This window comes from Triticum urartu, chromosome 6 (assembly GCF_003073215.2).
Source record: "Triticum urartu cultivar G1812 chromosome 6, Tu2.1, whole genome shotgun sequence".
NCBI lineage: Eukaryota > Viridiplantae > Streptophyta > Magnoliopsida > Poales > Poaceae > Triticum > Triticum urartu.
The window spans coordinates 555366441-555385159 of NC_053027.1; the positions used below are offsets into that span (position 1 = coordinate 555366441).

Sequence of the window (18719 nt, forward strand, 5' to 3'; positions counted from 1 at the left end):
AAATTGAACTGATGTCCGAATCACAAGTGGGACGCACATGAAGGAACAGAAAATGAAGGCCACGTTACGACAAATATGTATTCGCGCACAACCACCGCAGCTTCCATATCCCCTATGGCGGCCGGCGGTAAGGCGGACCTGCTATAGATGCCCTTAGTTGTTAGGGTTTTGTCGGTGGACACTGTGGCTTTGGTAACAGTGGTGACTACAACGAACGTGTGTGCTCCAACCCCCTCCCCCCCCCCCCCCCCCCCCCCCCTTGATGTTTCAAAAGAAAGGCCGCCGAGGTTGTAGCAACATTGTTGAAGTGAGCTTTGGTTCTCAGGTCAAGGGTGACTGTGTTCCTCTAGTCCATGGGTTGACAGAGACAAGGGCTAAAGGGCTCACCGTTGAACCTATCACCGCCTTCTCCTCTATGTCACGGACCCTTCCAGATCCACTCCGCTGGCGATTGTTGACGGAGTTTGGTGTCTTTCGTGGAATATTACCGCCATATTTCGATGGTGCCATTTTCCGGCGTGCCGACGACATGCGCGAGAGGAAGAATGTGGATGATTTTCAGTTATCATAATGATTTTTTGTTTTTTCAGAAGACTTTTTCATAATGCTTCGCTGTCTAGCTTGAGCCCTAATTCTTTGGGAGAAAGATAGGACATTTTCTCTCGCATCCGCACCGCACAATTTGCTAGGGGGGAGAATATATTCAGCCTGTACGCAACGCGAGTGCAAATCGTAGACGCCTAATTAAAAAGCCAAAAACAAGCTCAGCAAGATGAGTACGCGGTTCTTTAGCATATCACATCACAAAATGTCAAGTCCAAACCCAATGTACATCCAGATCATCGAGGAAGGCAAGAGAACAACGTACACGCCGGCCGATCGTACTACGACGAGCGAGTAGCGTACACCACAATGCTCTCTCGCGTCGATGAATCGATCCCGTCGCAATCCATGCAAATATGCAGTAATAAACTCGCCACGATTTGCTCCAAAAAAAGGAAAAGAGAGAAAAAAACCCAGCACGAGGAGAACATGCGTGGTGGGAACGAGGTCCAGACCTCTCACGAGCAAAACATGGGCGAATTGATCCCTGGATCTCGTCAAGGAGAAGAAGACTTGATTAATCGATCGGCGTGCACGACGAAGTTACCGCCGCGTTGCGTCGCCGTGCGATGCGCCGCGGCCGGACCCGGCCACGCCACGCGACGTCAACGGCCGGCCACCGCCCCTCCCATCCCAGGCCGGGCCGTCCGTCCGTTCCCGGAAGCTCCCCGGATCATCACGTCGTCGCCGGCTGGCCGTGCGCCCCTCCGTACAGTGCATCTGGCCGTGGGATTTTTCCGTTGGATGTAGGGTGGCGCGGTGAGCGCAGAACGTGTCGGGCGGTACCTAACCTGGCGGGCCCACCACGAGACGCCGTTCTATCCGGTAGGAAGGAAAGAAAGAAAGATACTCCTGCCCCACCGCCGCAGCAGCAGCTGCGCCCTAGCTACGTGCCGCTTAATTTTTCTTTAATTAATGCCCTATCTTTATTAGCCAAATCAAATGATCCGCCCCTTTAATTATCACCATCCACACCATTTTAGCCTGCTAACAATATACTTCCTCCCTCCCAAAATTCTTGTCTTAGATTTGTACATACTACTAGTATATGATAACTAACCTTATTAAACAAAAAGATATATGCTAACTACTTTCTCCGTTCGGAATTATTTGTCTCGAAAATGAATGTATCTAGAACTAGAATACGTCTAGATATATCCATTTCTGCGACAAGTAATTTTAAACGGATGAAGTATGCATTTGAACCAATTATCTGGATAACCTTTTTTTTCCGGCAAGAAGAGGGGGACACGCATCGCGCAAAAGCAGCTTAATGCTTCTTGTGCTAACAAGGCACGCTGACCACGCTTTTAGACGCGAAACCGCGTGTTTGTGTTTGTGATGCTAACAACAACAACAACCGTTCGGGTCACGTGGTGGAAAGGCGTTGATTTCTTCATGCTGGGGCGAAACGAAAAGGCCGGTCGGGAGCCGGTAAAAAGGCCGTGTCGGAGTGACATGAGTGCTGCTGCCGTGGTGGTCGTCGTGCTGCTGGTGGTGGGCACCGGAACGAAAAAGGATTCCGCCCGACTGACCGCTTTCACAGCAGGTACTCCCTCCGATTTTATTTATTCTGCATATTAGAGTTGATTGAAGTTAAACTTAGTAAAATTTGACCAAGTTTATAAAAAACAATATAGACATTTATCATAATAAATCTATACGATGTGAAAGTATATTTAATAATAACTCTAATGTTGTTGATTTGTTATTGTATATCTTAATATTTTTGTATATGAACTTGGTCAAAGTTTGTAAAGCTTGACTTTGACCGAAGCTAATATGCGAACTAAATAAAAACGTAGGGAGTACTAGCATCAAGCAAAACACTTTGACTTATCCGGACAAAATCACCGGCCTAATACCTAGAGATAACTAAACCCATTCAATTCAATTCAAACAAAAACAGTATATTACCTAGAAATAAAAGGATTTTATTTGCTCCCAAAAAGAATGATTTTTTCTGCAGTCAGTGGCTAGCAACGGAAGGAAACCAGAAACGGGCTGTGTCTGGCTGGCTGGCCGTTGGTTAGTAGTACGTACTACTACTTACCAGTAATCGCAATCAGTCGGTGAGTTTTGTGCGTGTAACCGGTCCGCCCCTCTATTTACTAATCATCCACCCATCCATCCCCCATCCCACGCCTCCACCTTTCCCCCACACCCTCCCTCGCTGGTCGCCGTCTTCGCCTTCGCCTTGCTCTCTCCCCCACCCCCACCCCCCTACCCTCCGTCCGCCGCCCCGCCCCTCCTTCCACCGCCGGCCGGAGGAACCTAGGCTGCTTGCTGCCTCGTCCGGAGAAGCCCTTTTTGCGCCCGGATCTCCTCGCCCCCCGCGCGCATACCCAACCCGCCGCCCCGCTCGCTTCGATTTGTTTCGTTTATTCGATTCTTGCTTCCCGTTCTGTACATATCTGCTCGGTCGGCGCCCGGATTTCTCGGCGGCGTGTCTGGATCTGGGCTGTCGGACGAAATCCCGGCTCGATTCGCTCCCGGGCGCCGCCGCGGCGGGTTTGGATCTCGCGGGGTTACGAGAGGGGGGAGAGAAGGTCGTTGATTCGTCGGGAGGCAGGCAGCGGTAACCGGAGATGGATCACATCGTCGGCGGCAAGTTCAAGCTCGGCAAGAAGATCGGGAGCGGATCCTTCGGGGAGCTCTTCCTCGGTCAGCTCGCCGCCCCTCTCCAATATTCCTCTTCTTTTATCCTCCTTGCTTCTGCTTCTGGGATGTGAAGCAAGGTGCTGACTTTGCCGCTCGTCTTGCTTGCAGCTGTGAATGTGCAGACCGGAGAGGAGGTCGCCGTCAAACTGGTACTGGGTTCCGTCCTACTATGTCCTAAGAGTTTTGGTTAAGTTGATTCAGGTTGAGAAGAGTCATATTGTTTGCTGCTTGTGCTAAAAGATGATCATAAGATGCACGCTCTAGTGAAATGCTTGTGTTGCTGTACCTATTCAGTTTAGCTAGTGGAAAATATTTTAGCCGCTGGGGTTGCTGAGACGCTGCTTTGTGGTCCTTCTTCAGGAAAATGTCAAGACCAAGCACCCGCAGCTCCATTACGAGTCCAAGCTCTACATGCTTCTCCAAGGAGGAAGTAAGTCTATGGTCATTGACCTTTCTTTGATCATGTCTATCAATGTAGTTGGATTGGTTGGTGGTGGCGAAATTGAGCTGAGATGTTTATTTGTTCTCGCTTAACTTAAAAGCTGGCATTCCGCACCTCAAGTGGTTTGGTGTGGAGGGAGAGTATAATGTGATGGTGATTGATCTTCTCGGACCCAGCCTCGAGGACCTCTTCAACTACTGCAGTAGAAAGTTCTCGCTCAAGACCGTGCTCATGCTCGCTGATCAGATGGTGAGAACACCTCCGGTTCATTGTTATATCCCAGTTTTCAGTTTTATACAGATTTCTGGTGTTAACCGCATTCCCTTTCGCCAAACATTCCAGATTAATCGAGTTGAGTACATGCATCAAAAGGGATTTCTTCATCGTGACATAAAACCTGATAATTTCCTTATGGGCCTCGGAAGGAAAGCCAATCAGGTTTGCACTTATATATCCGCACTCTGCTAATTTAATTAGACTCTTGTACTCCAGATACTCCAGACTACCATCTTGTTTAAAAGCAAAATATTGTTTATGCATTCTGCCAGTTAACCACATAGCTTATTGTGTAGTGTGTTGATGTTATTAATTGTGGAGTGTTGGGTTTGCGGTTTGCATTCTTGAAGAAGGTCCAACAATGATGCTGTAGTAGAGAAACATGGTTTGAATGCTAAATTACTGCCCCAGTAGTCCAATATCTGATGAAGTAGTTAATTGCTATCATTGGTTGTGTTAACATGCTTGTAATGATGTTGCTGCTTCTGAGGTAACAAGGACATGGTTAATGACCAAGAGTGGATGACATAGATGGTCCATTGATACAGGCTGTCAGATTGTTAGTTACAGAGAATGTCCATTGGTATAGGCAATCGGTTATGCAACTAACTAAGGCCATAAGCTAGCAAGGTTTTTTGATAAAGCTCATGTTTTATCTCTGAATCCAACTAATTTTGTATATTGTTGACATTCATGCCAGGTATATATAATAGATTATGGACTTGCAAAGAAATTCAGAGACCTTCAGACTCATAAGCACATCCCCTACAGGTTAGCTTAAACTACTTGTACTGCTGCAAAATATAAATGATGTTACAGGGGCATTGTCAACAACTAAATGTACTTTCCTTGTATTGATTATGATGCCATGTTCACTTCAATGTGCAGGGAGAACAAGAATCTCACTGGAACTGCACGCTATGCTAGTGTCAATACTCACCTTGGCGTTGGTGAGTTTGCTGTGCTTTCTGAATGATGAAATGAGTAGCTAATTTAAGTTTTGTCTAACATAAGTCCCTTCTGATGCAGAGCAAAGCAGGAGAGATGATTTAGAATCACTTGGTTATGTACTTATGTACTTCCTCAGAGGCAGGTTAGTGTGTCATATCTATCATTCCATACATGTTGTTTTCTTCCAACGTTTTGCACCAATGATGTCTTTACGTTTCTCTAAATAATGCTAACTTCATCCATCTTTCTACATTCAACAGTCTGCCATGGCAGGGGCTGAAAGCGGGCACTAAGAAGCAGAAATATGACAAAATTAGTGAGAAGAAGATGCTTACTCCAGTGGAGGTAATTCATGTTTGGGAACTTAATGCATCCCTTTTTTTAGTAACCTCAGTAAACTGACACTTGCATATTATGATTTGTGCCAGGTACTCTGCAAGTCTTACCCTTCAGAATTCATTTCTTACTTCCACTACTGTCGATCATTGCGGTTTGAAGACAAGCCAGATTATTCTTACCTAAAGAGACTATTCCGTGATCTCTTCATCCGGGAAGGTGTGTATTTGGACTAACTTTACCTTGTTCTCATGAATTTCTGCCTGTACCCATTTCTAACTGCATTATTTCTGCAGGATACCAATTCGATTATGTGTTTGACTGGACCATTTTGAAATATCCCCAGATAGGCTCGAATCCAAGGATGAGGGTATGTAGTCTTTGGTTGTAATAATTGGGTACACTGTCCTGTCATGAAGATTGTTAACTTTGTTCACAATTCTTGGTTCAGCCAAGTGAAAGAGTCAGTGGAGCTGCTGGACCTTCTATCGAGAAGATAGAGAAGGCCCCAGGTTTGTTCTTGTGCTCATGAAAATTGTTGTAATGAAACTATGATACAAACCATGCAATCATGACAGCCTAGAAGCATCTTGTGTCACAGGCGAAGCATCTGCTCGGAGGAATCCCAGTGCTTCTCTGAATCAGAGTGACAACCACGCAACCCGACCACGGGAAACTGTATCGATGTCATTAAAGGAGATTGTAAGTCCAACTCCCTGTTCCAGAATAGAAGAGATATAAACTTTGCTTCGCCGCATGTAGTGGACCTTCTATGTGTGCCATGAACTTGACAACCATGAATGTCTCATTTCTGCAGATGCATAGCACAGACCGGTCCGGCGAAAGGACTGTGGAGAGGACCACGGAGAGACCCCGTACATCCTCTCGTACAGGCAGTGCGTCCAGGAGAGCAGTTGCATCAAGCAGCAGGCCAGGCTCATCCATGGAACCGAGCGAGCAGCAGTACAGCCGAACGAGCAGGTTGTTCTCCAGCAGCAATAACGGCGGCAGCCGCCCGTCCAGCACCCAGAGAGTCAATCCTGGAGTGAGCGAGTCGAGGGCCACATCCCTCTCACGGGCAGCGGTCGCAAGAGGGTCGCGCGACGAGCCCCTCCACCGCAGCCTCGAGCTCCTGTCCCTCGGCACCGGCAAGAGGAAATAACAGGAAGGGGGGCAAGGGAACCCGAACCCGAGAACGAACGATGGAACAAGGAAACGACGCTGTTTGCGACTCTGTAAATGACAGGATACCACCACCCTATTCGTCAACAGTCCGCCTGGAGCATCCCATAATTCCATGGTGCTCCAGCCTGTTGGTAGTATCACCACCACCATCATTGTTTGATAGATAGCAATAATTTGCTGCTGCTGCTGCTGCTGTTGGTTGTTGTTGTCGTCTTCGTCGTCGGCGTGTGCGCGTTAGGGCCAAGTCCTAGCTTCGTGGTGATTAATTTAGAGGTGGTCAAGATTCAACATATTTATGTTTCTTTATTACCTTCCCGCTGGGACTTGGCAAACTTTTTTCTGAGACTTTGTTGTATTTTCTCTTCCCGTTTGTTGCTACCTCTGGATCTGCTTGTTCAGCAACAGAAAGTTGATGAAAGTAACTTCCAGTATGAAAATTCCAGTCTCCTTGATTATAGATATTCTTGCATTGCAGCATCGTGACGTATATGGATTGTGATTGTATAAGATTTTTAAAAAACTGTGATTGTACAAGAAATGGCCATTTTTGGAAGAGAAATTATGTAAATTTCATAAAAAATGCTCAATTCCTGCCGCTGTTACCAGTAAAACAGAAATGATTTTTTTGGCCGTTAGAACAGAAGAATAATGATTTTTTACCATTAAATAAAAACACTTGCATCGTTCAAAAATATTTATACAGCTAAATACTCCCTCCGTTTCAAATTACTCGTCGCAAAAAATGAATGTATCTAGAACTAAAATACATTTAGATATATTCATACCTGCGATAAGTAATTTGGAACGGAGGGGGAACGGAGGGAGAACGTTCTAAAAACTTTGACATGAAAATTACATTTTAAAAGTTGATTCCTTGTTCGCAAGAAAGTCCACGGAAGTAAAGTAACACGGTTCCTGTTTCCACGCCAGTCACTGGCAGGTGGGACCGGCGTGTCAGCCATCCCCGTCGTTTTCACTTTACCCCCAAAACGAAGTAAAAATCACGCCCGACCTCCAGCGCTCGAGGAGGATTGACGGAGTGACGACTCTCTGACTAACCCTAGCCTAGCCGCCTAGGGAGCGAGCGGGGAGGCGGCCGGAGCCGGAGCCGGAGATGGAGGTGGTGGCGCTGGTGAGCGGCGGCAAGGACAGCTGCTTCTCCATGATGCGGTGCCTCGACTACGGCCACAAGGCAGACCCCGACCCCCCGTCCAGTAATCTCGTCGGCGTTTCCGTCCTTGCTAAACCTCGCCGCTAATCTGCCCGCAGGTCGTCGCCCTGGCCAACCTCATCCCGCTCGACGACGCCGTCGACGAGCTCGACAGCTACATGTACCAGACCGTACGGCCCGCCCTCCCCGCTCCCACGCCACATTTTTCTTCCGCTATGCGCCGTGTAATTTATTTGCTGATTGCTGTGTGGCTGTGGCGTTTGGGGATCTAGGTCGGGCACCAGATCGTGGTCTGCTACGCCAAATGCATGGGGCTGCCCCTGTTCCGCCGCCGCATCAGCGGATCCACAAGGCAATATATCTGTCTGTCCTCAGCTTTTGTTCCCCTCCGAATGTTATAGGCTGTGCCTGCTCTTTTCACCGATGAATTCCGGCTATTGTTGTGTGCAGGGATCATGCTCTTAAATACAGCGTTACCGCGGGAGACGAGGTGGAGGACATGTTTGCCCTGCTGAGCGAGGTGAAGCGGCGAATTCCGTCCATTGGCGCCGTGTCTTCGGGCGCCATCGCCTCCGATTACCAGAGGCTCCGGGTCGAGAGCGTCTGCTCGAGGCTGGGCCTGGTCTCGCTCGCCTACATGTGGAGGCAGGATCAGACTCTGCTTCTTGAAGAAATGGTAAAATTGAACTTCAGTTTGTCTTTTATCTTTGGCAGATTGTCTGGCTTGGCAGAAACTGCACGCTAATGTTGTCAGCTTTTGTTTTGGTCTTAATCCCTGCAGATAAGAAGGGGCATTGTGGCTATAACTGTCAAGGTATACAGTGTACTCATGTTTATGTTTTGTAGATTTTCTCTAATTTACTTGCGTCATTGCACTTTATCTCTTTGGAATATAAGTGGTTGGTCCGTTGGGATTTATAGGTTGCTGCAATGGGGCTGAAACCTTCTGCCCACTTGGGTAAAGAACTGGCTGAACTTAAGGGCCATCTGCTCCAAATGAATGAGTATGTTTCTAACTCCCTTCTGTCTAGACCTTTTGCTCTTTGGAAATAGTGGCCTCTTGTCCCTTATGAAAGGTTTGCGTTTGAATGAGTGAAGGCATTAACTTCATGTGTAGGGATATTAATTAGTGGGTCTGGTTTCTATATATACACGGCAATTGCAGTGTTTGGAGAGGAATGCTAGTTTTTGCGTCTTATTGTTCTCGAAAAGTAGCTGGCTAGTACTCCCTCCGTTACAAATATAAGATGTTTTGGCTATTTGAATATGGACTACATACAGACTGAAATGAGTGAACAAACACACTAAAACGTGTCTATAGACATCTGGTTCACAAAAAAGATAGAACATCTTATATTTGTGAACGAAGTGAGTAAAACTCAGTTTGTGTTGCTCTTGGTTGTATGATGGATTGACTGTGAACAGTACTTCTACCATTAGGTCTTATATTTGGTGTGCATTTACTGATTGTTGGTGAGCTGGCTACTAATGTCCTGTTGGTTCCTGGAAGCAAAATCTGTTTTGTTTCTCAGGAATAGAAATGGGAGTCTTCTGTAATGAAAAAAATGTGCCACAGTTTGTCCCTCTCTGCGTGTCTTATTCTCATTGATCTCTGTGTAAATGCTGGTCTTTTGCTTGCATATATTTTCATCTTGTAATTTATCTTCTTTGTTTATCCTATTAGGAGTTTTGGAATCAATGTCTGTGGTGAAGGTGGAGAGTACGAAACACTAACTCTTGACTGCCCTCTATTTCGTGTAAGTTTGAAGAGCTGACTAAATGCCACTTGTTTTAGAATGTTAGGTAGACTGTAACCATCACCATGTTCCATGCCGTGTTGGCACTGTCTATTCTAACATGTCATCAGATGGCTGTTGAGCATAGTAATGTTTTTTCTACCAGCAACCAATAACTGTTGAGTTTTCTGTACTATAATATGCCTACGTTTGCAGAATGCAAGGATTGTCCTTGATGATTTTGAAGTGATACTCCACTCTGCTGATTCCATTGCTTCAGTTGGAATTCTTCATCCGCTGGCATTTCATGTTGAGCCCAAGCCAGGTTCATCTAGCAGCATTGGGGATGGCGCCATTGCTGAAGAGAATTCTAGTTGCTTGTATGAAGTAAATTTAGCTATTGCACACACTGATGCGGAAAACAAACAGACCTTGAATCCAACACCAACCTCTGATGCTTACCCAGATACAAATGTATGCATTTCAAAGACAGGGAAGACTTTGTTTTCCATTGGTTGTTGGATAGAAGAACCCTCTAGTGCTTCCCAAGGTGGATACCCCTGTGCTACTTATTTCCATGTTATTGAACTATTCATAATTCTCTGCCTGGTAGGAGTACCTTATGTTCTCTTTTTTTGTGGGGTACCTTATGTTCTATTTCATCTTGCTTTGTTGGACACTCACTTACAATTCCATTACGTCAATAGGCATGAAGGCAGATCTAGTCAAAGTTTTGAGCAGAATCGAGAATTGGCTCAAGGACGGAGGGTTAGGTTGGGCAAATGTTGTATATGTTCACCTCTACATTTCAAGCATGAAGGAATTTGGATTGGCCAATGAAGTTTATGTCAGCTTCATCACAGAAAAGAAATGTCACCTTGGTGTTCCTTCGCGCAGTACAATTGAATTACCACTTGTTCAGGCTGGTTTGGGCCATGCATATGTGGAGGTTCTAGTTGCAAATGATCTGGTCAAAAGAGTTCTGCACGTACAAAGCATCTCATGCTGGGCTCCTAGTTGCATTGGACCTTATAGCCAGGTAAAAGAACACTCCATGATAATGCCATGAATTCATACTAAAAGCTGTCTGCAGACTAGTTGCTGCCTGCAGAGCGCAGACTAGTTGCCGGTATATTCAGTTAGCACTGAGTGTTCGCATATGATGACTCTGGGACATGAAATTTCTTTCTAATGTCTTTCAGGCAACACTTTATGGAGAGATTCTCTATATGGCCGGTCAGCTCGGGCTTGACCCCCCTACAATGAAGCTCTGTCCTGGTGGCGCAACAGCTCAACTGGAACTAGCACTGCGAAATAGTGAAGCTGTGGCTAATGCCTTCAAGAGCTCTATCTTCTCTTCAGCAATACACTTTCTGGTGTACTGCTCTGCCCACCTGACATCCACTGAGAAGGAAGCAGTTGAACAAAAGCTGCAGAATTCATATATTGCTCATCTGGATTCCGCAAGAAGTGGATCATATCCTACTATTCTATATGTACTAGCACCGGATCTTCCAAAAGGGTAAGCATATTTTTCTTCTATCTTTTTTATCAGCAAGAAAACCCGTGTCATCTGGATAAACATATTTGGTGATGCCATGCTGAACTTTATAAGAAATATTTGTTCCATTCTTTCAGAGCATGTGTGGAGATAAAACCAACGTTGTATGTCCCCACTGATGACTACGACGGCGATGACGATGATGGAGATATTACCAAAGAGCTGGAGGCCGGAGGGTCAAAGCCATCATCAAGCAAAGTCCCGAGTGAGTGGAGCGCACAATACTCTGGCTTGCATGACTCATGCTGCCTGATCAACGCGGTTGCTGGGAAGATTTGCTCTGCTTTGGTTTCAGTCACGAATGACATCGCATCAAAGATCTGTTCCAGCACCGAACAACTACACCCCTCAAAGGAGCATTTGAAAGCCATAGCTAGGTTTTGTGCTTTCCAGCTCGCAAAGACCCTGACAGACACTGGCTTCACCTGGGACGACGTAACGGTAAGTCCCTGTCCTGTCGTTCCTTTTCATGACCGCACCGGTCCCGCCTCCTAATCAGCATTACTGAATTCATTTATACCTGCAGATGCTGAGGTTCTACTATTTGGTGAAGCACGCGGCGGCAGCGGACGCGATGTCCCGTGCATTCTCTGAGGCCTTCACCGAGCTCGGAGGAGCCGATGGTTCATTGAGAACCGCCGGGGCGCCCGTCTTCAACCTCATCCCGGTCTCGGGGTCCGGCCGCTCCGCGTCGATGGATGATGTTATTACGTGCGAGCTACTAGCTTCCAAGGCTTAAGCCAAGAAGAACCTTGGCCTGAACTTGTTCGCTTCCAAAGCTTAAGTCAAGAACCTGGCCTGTAGTGCACTGTCTGCACATGCAGCTTGGTGCCAGGTGGTTGCATCTTCCGTTGAAACATTGGAGGCAAGCAGTAGTAGGATGGGATTCTCTGCCAAGGGAGCCGGCGCTGCAGCAAGCTGGACAGCAGATAATCAGGTGCCTTGCTGTTGGCGGCAGCTTTCTCTCCGTGAAGTGATTTTTGGGTTTTTATTATTGATGATGATTATATCAATATGGTACTCCCTACTATACTACCACAAAGTACATCGTATCTGGTTGGCCTGTGGCTGTAGCTTTGTAACGACATTGGTTGGCTGGCTCAGTTAGTGGCATGGGTGTTCGTCGTGTCAACCAAGCACGCACGGCTTATTATATTCCCAAGATATATTTTTAAAAGGAAAATTGTTGCAAAATCTGGAGCGCCTACCATTCCAAGGCAAACCTCTTATTTTATTTTATTTTGAAAGGGAGAAGGCAAACCTTTTGATATCATCATAATAAATATAACAAGTAACAAGTAATGTATCCTCTGCCCAAAAAATTATATAATTAGGCCCAGCCAACGGAAAGGAAATCTTCAGATAGCGATCGAAGCCTATAGTTTATGAAGATGGTCAACAACGATCCTAGCCGCAAAAAACAAATCATCAACCAGCCGATACAGAATGCGACGAATGCGCAAGAACAGTTATTGAGTATAAGAATAATATAAATACTCCCTCTGTTCCTAAATACTCTGTATTTGTCTTTTTAGAGATTTCAAATGGACTATCACATACGGATGTGTATAGACATATTTTAGAGTGTAGATTCACTCATTTCACTTCGTATGTACTAGTCACTTGTTGAAATCTCTAGAAAGACAAATATTTAGGAACGGATGAAGGAAGTATATAGCAAGAATAAATTGTGTTAGTAATCAATTTCCCCTCAAAGAAGAAATAAATACTACTCCCTCCGTTCATTTTTATAAGTCATTTCAGACAACTGAAAAATAGGCTATTTTGCACATTGTCTGAAATGTCTTTAAGGCCTTATAAAAGTGAACAGAGGGAGTACAAGAATTTCTATAGACTGGACTTGACCAATTCCAGCTGGAAACTTGTCGACACGCCTTGATTAATTAAAAATAATAATTAAAAATCAGCTTGATTAATTAAAAATAATAATTAAAAAGCAGCTGTGCTTGACGTTGTAATAATGATAATAATATTAATAAAGAAAAAGAAAAAAGGCACCCAGCAGCTGTGTGCCGTGCTTCTTGTCTCCCCTCGCTCTCGCTCGCTCCTCCTTCCTCTCTCTCTCCCCACTCCCGACCCGGCCAAATTTAGCCGTTACACCACCTCTGACCTCTCTCCCTCTCGTCACACAGATCGACCGATCGAGGAGCATCTCGATCCTTATCCGCCCGGCGATCTTCATCCGCCGTCCCGCCCCGCCCCGGCCAGCCGCAGGCGATCGATCGATCCTCGGCCCCGCCCGCCGGTCGCCGGCGTCCCGGTCGATCTGTCTGTCTGTCTGTCTGTCTGTCTCCGATCTGGTCGATTGTTAAGGGAGATCAGGCAAGATGATGTTCTTGGCGTGCTGCTACAACGACCCGGACATGCTCATCGATCCGGAGACCATCTACCCCACCCGCCCCGACTGCACCGACGCCCCCAAGTCCCGCTTCAAGCCCATGGCAAGCACGCACGCGATCCCCCCTCTGCCTTTTTCCTCTGCATATATCATCTCTTCTCTGCATTACGAATTATCATCCCCGTCTGGATGCCTATGTTCAGATAGGTAGAATCAGAGCAGAACACAAGCATGAGGCTCTCTGCCGCTTATATATGGATCCCCTGTATCCATGTGCAAATTCAGAGTCTCATAGGCTGCCGCTTTTGATGCAGAGCTAGCCTCTTTTTTTTTTCTCCTTTGCTCAGAAGCTGATTGCATGCAGAGATCAATGACTGTATTGTATTGTATATTGTATTGATCGTCGAGCGCATTGGTTTATTGACTGATTGTGCTGTTGTTGTTGTTTTTTGTCCTCTGGCAGCCTCGCCGCACGCTGAGTCCGAGGAGATGGAAGCTGCTGTTCAACGAGGAGGGCTGCCTCGACGCCGCTGGAATGATCATGAGAGTGCAGCGTGGGGTGAGCTACATATATATACATCTTTCTTTATCCAGATTCATCACAAGCAGCGCGATGAGCTCAGTCGCATATTGTATCGATGTCACACCCCGGGCAGGACAGGGTAAATGTTATGTATCATGTTCATGTGTAACAACACCCGCAGTCAAACTCGCATTCAGGACTAGTTGACAGCTTGTATTGCTCTTTGAAAAAGGGTCTGCACACTGCTACATACAGTCAATACTTATTCGCGAGAAATGAACTTATAGGAATTTGCACAGGGCATGTTTTGTTATTTTGGCTCCATCAGTTTGTTTTGTTTCTTCAACTGATACAAGATTCAGTGGGAGGACTCTGAATCATGTTTGTTAGCACAGACCTTTCACACTGTACTGTTTTTCTACCCTTTCAGCCTTGCAATTTTTCTTCTTAACAACCATGCATTTTCTTGTCAGTTGTTAGTATCCCTTGGGGCATATATACCGCATCTAAGCACATATTGTGACTCCTCAGTTTAACTGAACCAGGACCTTGTCTTTATTTTGGTTATGCCAACAGGGCGTCCACCCAAACATCAAAGGAGAAGTTTGGGAGTATTTGCTCGGTTGTTACGACCCTAAAAGCACTACCGAACAGAGGAATCAATTGCGACAACAGAGAAGGTTTTTTTTTAATCTCATCTGCATCTTACTTTTGTCTGTTCATTTCATTCCATTTTAATGTCATTAGAAGCAATACATAGTTTTTATCATCTTGCAAAGATTCTCACCAGCCACCTTCCTTTTCTTGATCCTTATTTTTGCAATAATGGCTACTTCAAACACATAGTATCATACATTCATACTTATGAGTAATTGAGAGTTTAAATTGCTCAAATAAATAGTTTAGAGATATTGGGTTCTCTAGAAGAGCTGAAGCAGTCCACAAAAAGGGGATACACATTCAAGCCATTGTATCTAGAGGTTTCATTTCAATTTGCTGAAAAACTGGACTAATGTAGTTCTGTCACATGTTATGCTGCACATAGCAATGCTATTTTTTTGCTTCAGGATGTTCACCATGCTTTTCAGAAAGTTATAAAGGCGACATATGAATGGGATGAGGATTATACTGATTTGAATATTTTCATAGGTTAGAATATGAGAAACTGAAAACAAAGTGCCGAGAAATGGACACGACTGTTGGTAGTGGAAGGGTAATCACTATGCCTGTCATAACAGAAGATGGCCAGCCTATCGAGGATCCTAACTCAACTGGAGAACAGCAAACCAATAATGGTCCGCTCACAAAAGAAGTCATTCAATGGAAACTTCTTCTGCACCAAATTGGTAAGCAGCAGTACTGCCTCTGTTTTCAGCATCCGTCACATGTAAAAAAAAAATAGCAGTTTCCGTATGTTGTCTTCAAGTTTTTAAGTTTTCTGATTCTTCCACTGATCAATTGCAGGTCTTGATGTTAACCGAACTGACCGGACATTAGTGTATTACGAGAGCCAGGAGAATTTGGCACGGCTGTGGGACATTCTTACAGTGTACGCATGGGTGGACACTGACATTGGTTACTGTCAGGGTGAGTTGTTTAAGCAACGCATATCTTCTTTGTGTGGGTGCAGATCAATTATTTCTTAAACAAATGTGGATCAAGTATTAGTAAAAAGGGAAATTCTTAACAATGACAGTTTCCTAAATGCTATGTTGTGTATGCTTGTTAAATCCTTTATGCATGAGCAGGAATGAGTGATCTTTGTTCACCAATATCAATAATTTTGGAACATGAAGCAGATGCTTTTTGGTGCTTTGAACGGCTGATGCGCAGAGTGGTAAGCACCCCTATCCTTCTATCACCAATGAAACATTTGGATCGTTTACATTTTCAATTGTTTAGGAACTGCATTGCTTTCTGCTAACTTGCATCATAGTGGCAGCGCGAGATTTTAGATTATGTTTCTACAGATAACATTATAAAACTAAAAGGCTATAAGAGACAATGCATACAATTTAAAGTTAAAAGACAATGCATACAATTATTGTAAGATAATATATGCTTGTATAATTTGAGACCTACTCAGTCTGAACTCTGAATTTTAGCTAGCCAGTTTTGCTTTGCACAAGCATCTGTTGATTTCCCAAACCTTAAAGGGACAACGCGGATAAATGTAACTACTTGATGCTGGTATCGAAAGAAGACGCAAAAAAACTCTGAAGTTCTGGCCTGCGCTTTTGTACTTCTCTGAAGTAATAGGCTCTTCTGCTGCATGCCTGCATGTGGTATCTGACTTCATTCATGTTTCTGCATATGCTTAAAGCTTTAATATTTTACCTTCAAAATATGCAGCGTGAAAATTTCAAGAGTACTTCTACCTCAATTGGAGTTCGATCTCAGCTGACCACCTTGTCAACCATAATGAAAGCTGTTGACCCAAAGCTACATGAGCATTTAGGTAGAGTTTTTTTTGGAGCTAAATGTTCTTTATTTTATTTTATTTTCTTTATTAGACTGTTCAAGAAACGAATGCCTTTGCTTCATCAATTATTTAACAACGAGCTCCAATTTTTGTATTTCCTAATAAAAAAATGTATGCAGAAAATCTTGATGGAGGTGAATACTTATTTGCCTTTCGGATGCTGATGGTTATTTTTCGTAGAGAGTTCTCTTTTATAGACACGATGTACCTTTGGGAGGTAAGATTTCTTGATAATGCTAACTAACCTGTAGTGTGCTAGTTGCCTGTGCACTAGATTAATTTTCTTGACAACTCAATCTGGAGTGTCATCAAACATAATGATCATTGACATTTAGTTTTTAATCTAATTCCAATTTGTACTACATGGGGTATTGGTTTCTTAATGGAAGGCGTTCTGGCCACAATTGAAACTATATTTTATTGATCTTCAAAATGTTGCAGCTCATGTGGTCTATGGAGTACAATCCAGGGTTTTTTTCAATGTTGGAGAGTAACACTGGACCACCAAATGCAAAAGATGAAAATACCCTAAAACAGTGTGGAAAGTTTGAAAGGAAAAAATTGCAGGCAGCCAAGCAAGACGATCAGATCCCTCTATCGGTCTTTGTTGTAGCTAGCGTCATAGAGGCTAGAAACAAGCGGTTACTGGGGGAGGCAAAAGGTCTCGATGATGTCGTCAAGGTCCTCTCTCTCCCTCTCTCTCTCCCCCCACGCACACACGCGCACACACACACAATGTTGATCAGAACCGAAAGTTATGTTTTTTATGTTCCTGTCCCCTGAGAACAGATTTTGAATGAAATCACTGGAAGCCTGGATGCAAGAAAGGCATGTAGAGGGGCATTGACGATTCAGGAGAAGTACCTAACCACAGTGAGTTTCCTGTCGATACCTATACCATTATACGGTAAGGAGATGCAAATAAAATAATCTGTACTTTCCTGAACTGCAGGTAAAAGCATCATAGCGACATGTACAGGAAAGCATCCTTAGCAACAAGATTCGATTGGTCCTTTTTTTTTACTGGAGAAACAGTTGTATGGCAGAAAATTTTCCATTTTTGATGTGTATGTTCTGTAATTTTTTGACCCACTATGTAATTTGGTACTTGCACAAAAGGGAAATGAATACCAGTGGGATTGTTCAGGAATAAAGGTTGCATTTCTTGTAGAGTTAAATACCAGTAGGATTATTTGTTAGCAAAGTTTGCTAGTCCTCATAAATATACTTCAAACACTTCAAGTCTCAACTGTTGTTGCATACATCGAGATATGTAAAGATTTTCCTTTCAGAACTATATTCCTGGAGTTAAATTTGTTTTGGTTCTTTAGCATCCAGTGGTTGGAGAGGAGTAGGAATCAACAAATAAAATGGCACATAATTAGCACAAAAGACAGACCCGGTGCTAGAAGCCCCCACTGGGGAAAGATTATACTACGAGGCAAGCCTTACCCTTGCACATTGCAACGCAGAGAGGCCACGTCGAACCCAGGACTTCTTGGCACAAGTGGGGAGTACTTCACCACTCACCATTGCGCCAGGCCTGTCCTTTGCAAATAATCAGGCTAAAGCAGAAATTAATTAGTCAAATGGCCAACTATTTGACTAAAATAGAAATCTGATTCAGGCCAACACCTGATTTCTTTTTGACGGAGAACACATGAAGTTATGATCTCAAAGAAGAAAAACACAGGGAAATGAAAAATCCTGTGAACATTGTACGTATTACATACAAGTATATATAAAACGTTCACGGCAAATATATGTATAGTTGTTTCTATTTGCGTTTTTCTATATATGTGGAAAGGCTGAAGCGTGTGCCTATTTCAAATAATATATGTCTGACATTACTTTGCTGAATTAGGTCAAACTTCCAGCACAGATTTTATTAATTACCTTCGCTTAAACAGAGGTAAGGATGTGTGATACAATTACAGATGGTTAAAATCAAAACAAGAGGCTGTAAACTAAGAGCCTGCCAGACTTCCTACCTAAATGTCTCCTATTTTTTCTGAGCTGGCCGTTCCCACCATTTGCGCTCCAGACTAGTTAAACAGAACCAGGGCCTCTCAATCTGGTACGTGTTGAAACGAACAGCAACCAAGGGAAACCTAGACCCAAAAATAGTGGGCTATTAATAGATTAAGGCAACAAACTTGCAGCCCTTCCATTTCCCCCAACTAGGAAGAGAATCTAGTCTTCTTGCTTCTCTTGGAGCTTGGGAGAGGATTGAAATTTTTCGCCAATTTGCGCCAGATCATGCTAGAATAGGAGAGCAAGACAATTGTCGTGACCACGGTGGAGATGTCACCAAGAAGCTGAAATTCTGTTGATTGGCCTTGGTTGCTCCATTAATATTGGTTCCTAAGGTATGTGGGCTTGATTTCATTGGATGGTGGTTATTTTGTCTGAATCTACTTGTGCGTGGCAGAC

General features: G+C 44.3%; 3 protein-coding genes across 5 annotated transcripts; all 3 read left to right on the forward strand.

Annotated features, from left to right (window-relative positions):
* Positions 1–2748: 2748 nt before the first annotated feature.
* On the forward strand, positions 2749–6911 carry LOC125515318 (casein kinase 1-like protein 10). 2 transcript variants are annotated; one of them, XM_048680769.1, is made up of 14 exons: positions 2752–3267; positions 3373–3413; positions 3625–3694; positions 3807–3955; positions 4049–4144; positions 4683–4753; positions 4871–4932; positions 5012–5075; positions 5194–5278; positions 5362–5488; positions 5566–5639; positions 5721–5781; positions 5871–5971; positions 6087–6911. In XM_048680769.1, the coding sequence occupies exons 1-14, from the start codon at positions 3192–3194 to the stop codon at positions 6429–6431; spliced, it is 1422 nt and encodes a 473-aa protein (XP_048536726.1). In that variant the 5' UTR covers positions 2752–3191; the 3' UTR covers positions 6432–6911. The 2 variants fall into 2 exon arrangements, with proteins under 2 accessions (XP_048536725.1, XP_048536726.1); XM_048680768.1 differs by having other exon boundaries at positions 2749–3267; positions 3807–4144.
* A 539-nt stretch (positions 6912–7450) lies between these two features.
* Positions 7451–12116, forward strand: LOC125515319 (diphthine--ammonia ligase). Its single transcript, XM_048680770.1, has 12 exons — positions 7451–7646; positions 7724–7795; positions 7898–7977; positions 8076–8301; positions 8407–8439; positions 8547–8629; positions 9310–9382; positions 9578–9911; positions 10069–10400; positions 10564–10883; positions 11000–11363; positions 11449–12116. Exons 1-12 carry the CDS (start codon positions 7569–7571, stop codon positions 11659–11661), a joined length of 2208 nt encoding a protein of 735 aa, XP_048536727.1. The 5' UTR covers positions 7451–7568; the 3' UTR covers positions 11662–12116.
* An 857-nt stretch (positions 12117–12973) lies between these two features.
* LOC125515320 (rab GTPase-activating protein 22-like) lies at positions 12974–17522 on the forward strand. Of its 2 annotated transcripts, XM_048680772.1 has the most exons (11): positions 12974–13384; positions 13745–13840; positions 14381–14484; positions 14954–15150; positions 15269–15391; positions 15553–15641; positions 16157–16262; positions 16406–16503; positions 16728–16967; positions 17076–17159; positions 17239–17522. In XM_048680772.1, exons 1-11 carry the CDS (start codon positions 13271–13273, stop codon positions 17251–17253), a joined length of 1266 nt encoding a protein of 421 aa, XP_048536729.1. In that variant the 5' UTR covers positions 12974–13270; the 3' UTR covers positions 17254–17522. The 2 variants fall into 2 exon arrangements, with proteins under 2 accessions (XP_048536729.1, XP_048536730.1); XM_048680773.1 differs by lacking the exons at positions 12974–13384; positions 13745–13840 and having other exon boundaries at positions 14959–15150.
* The last annotated feature ends 1197 nt before the right edge of the window (positions 17523–18719 follow it).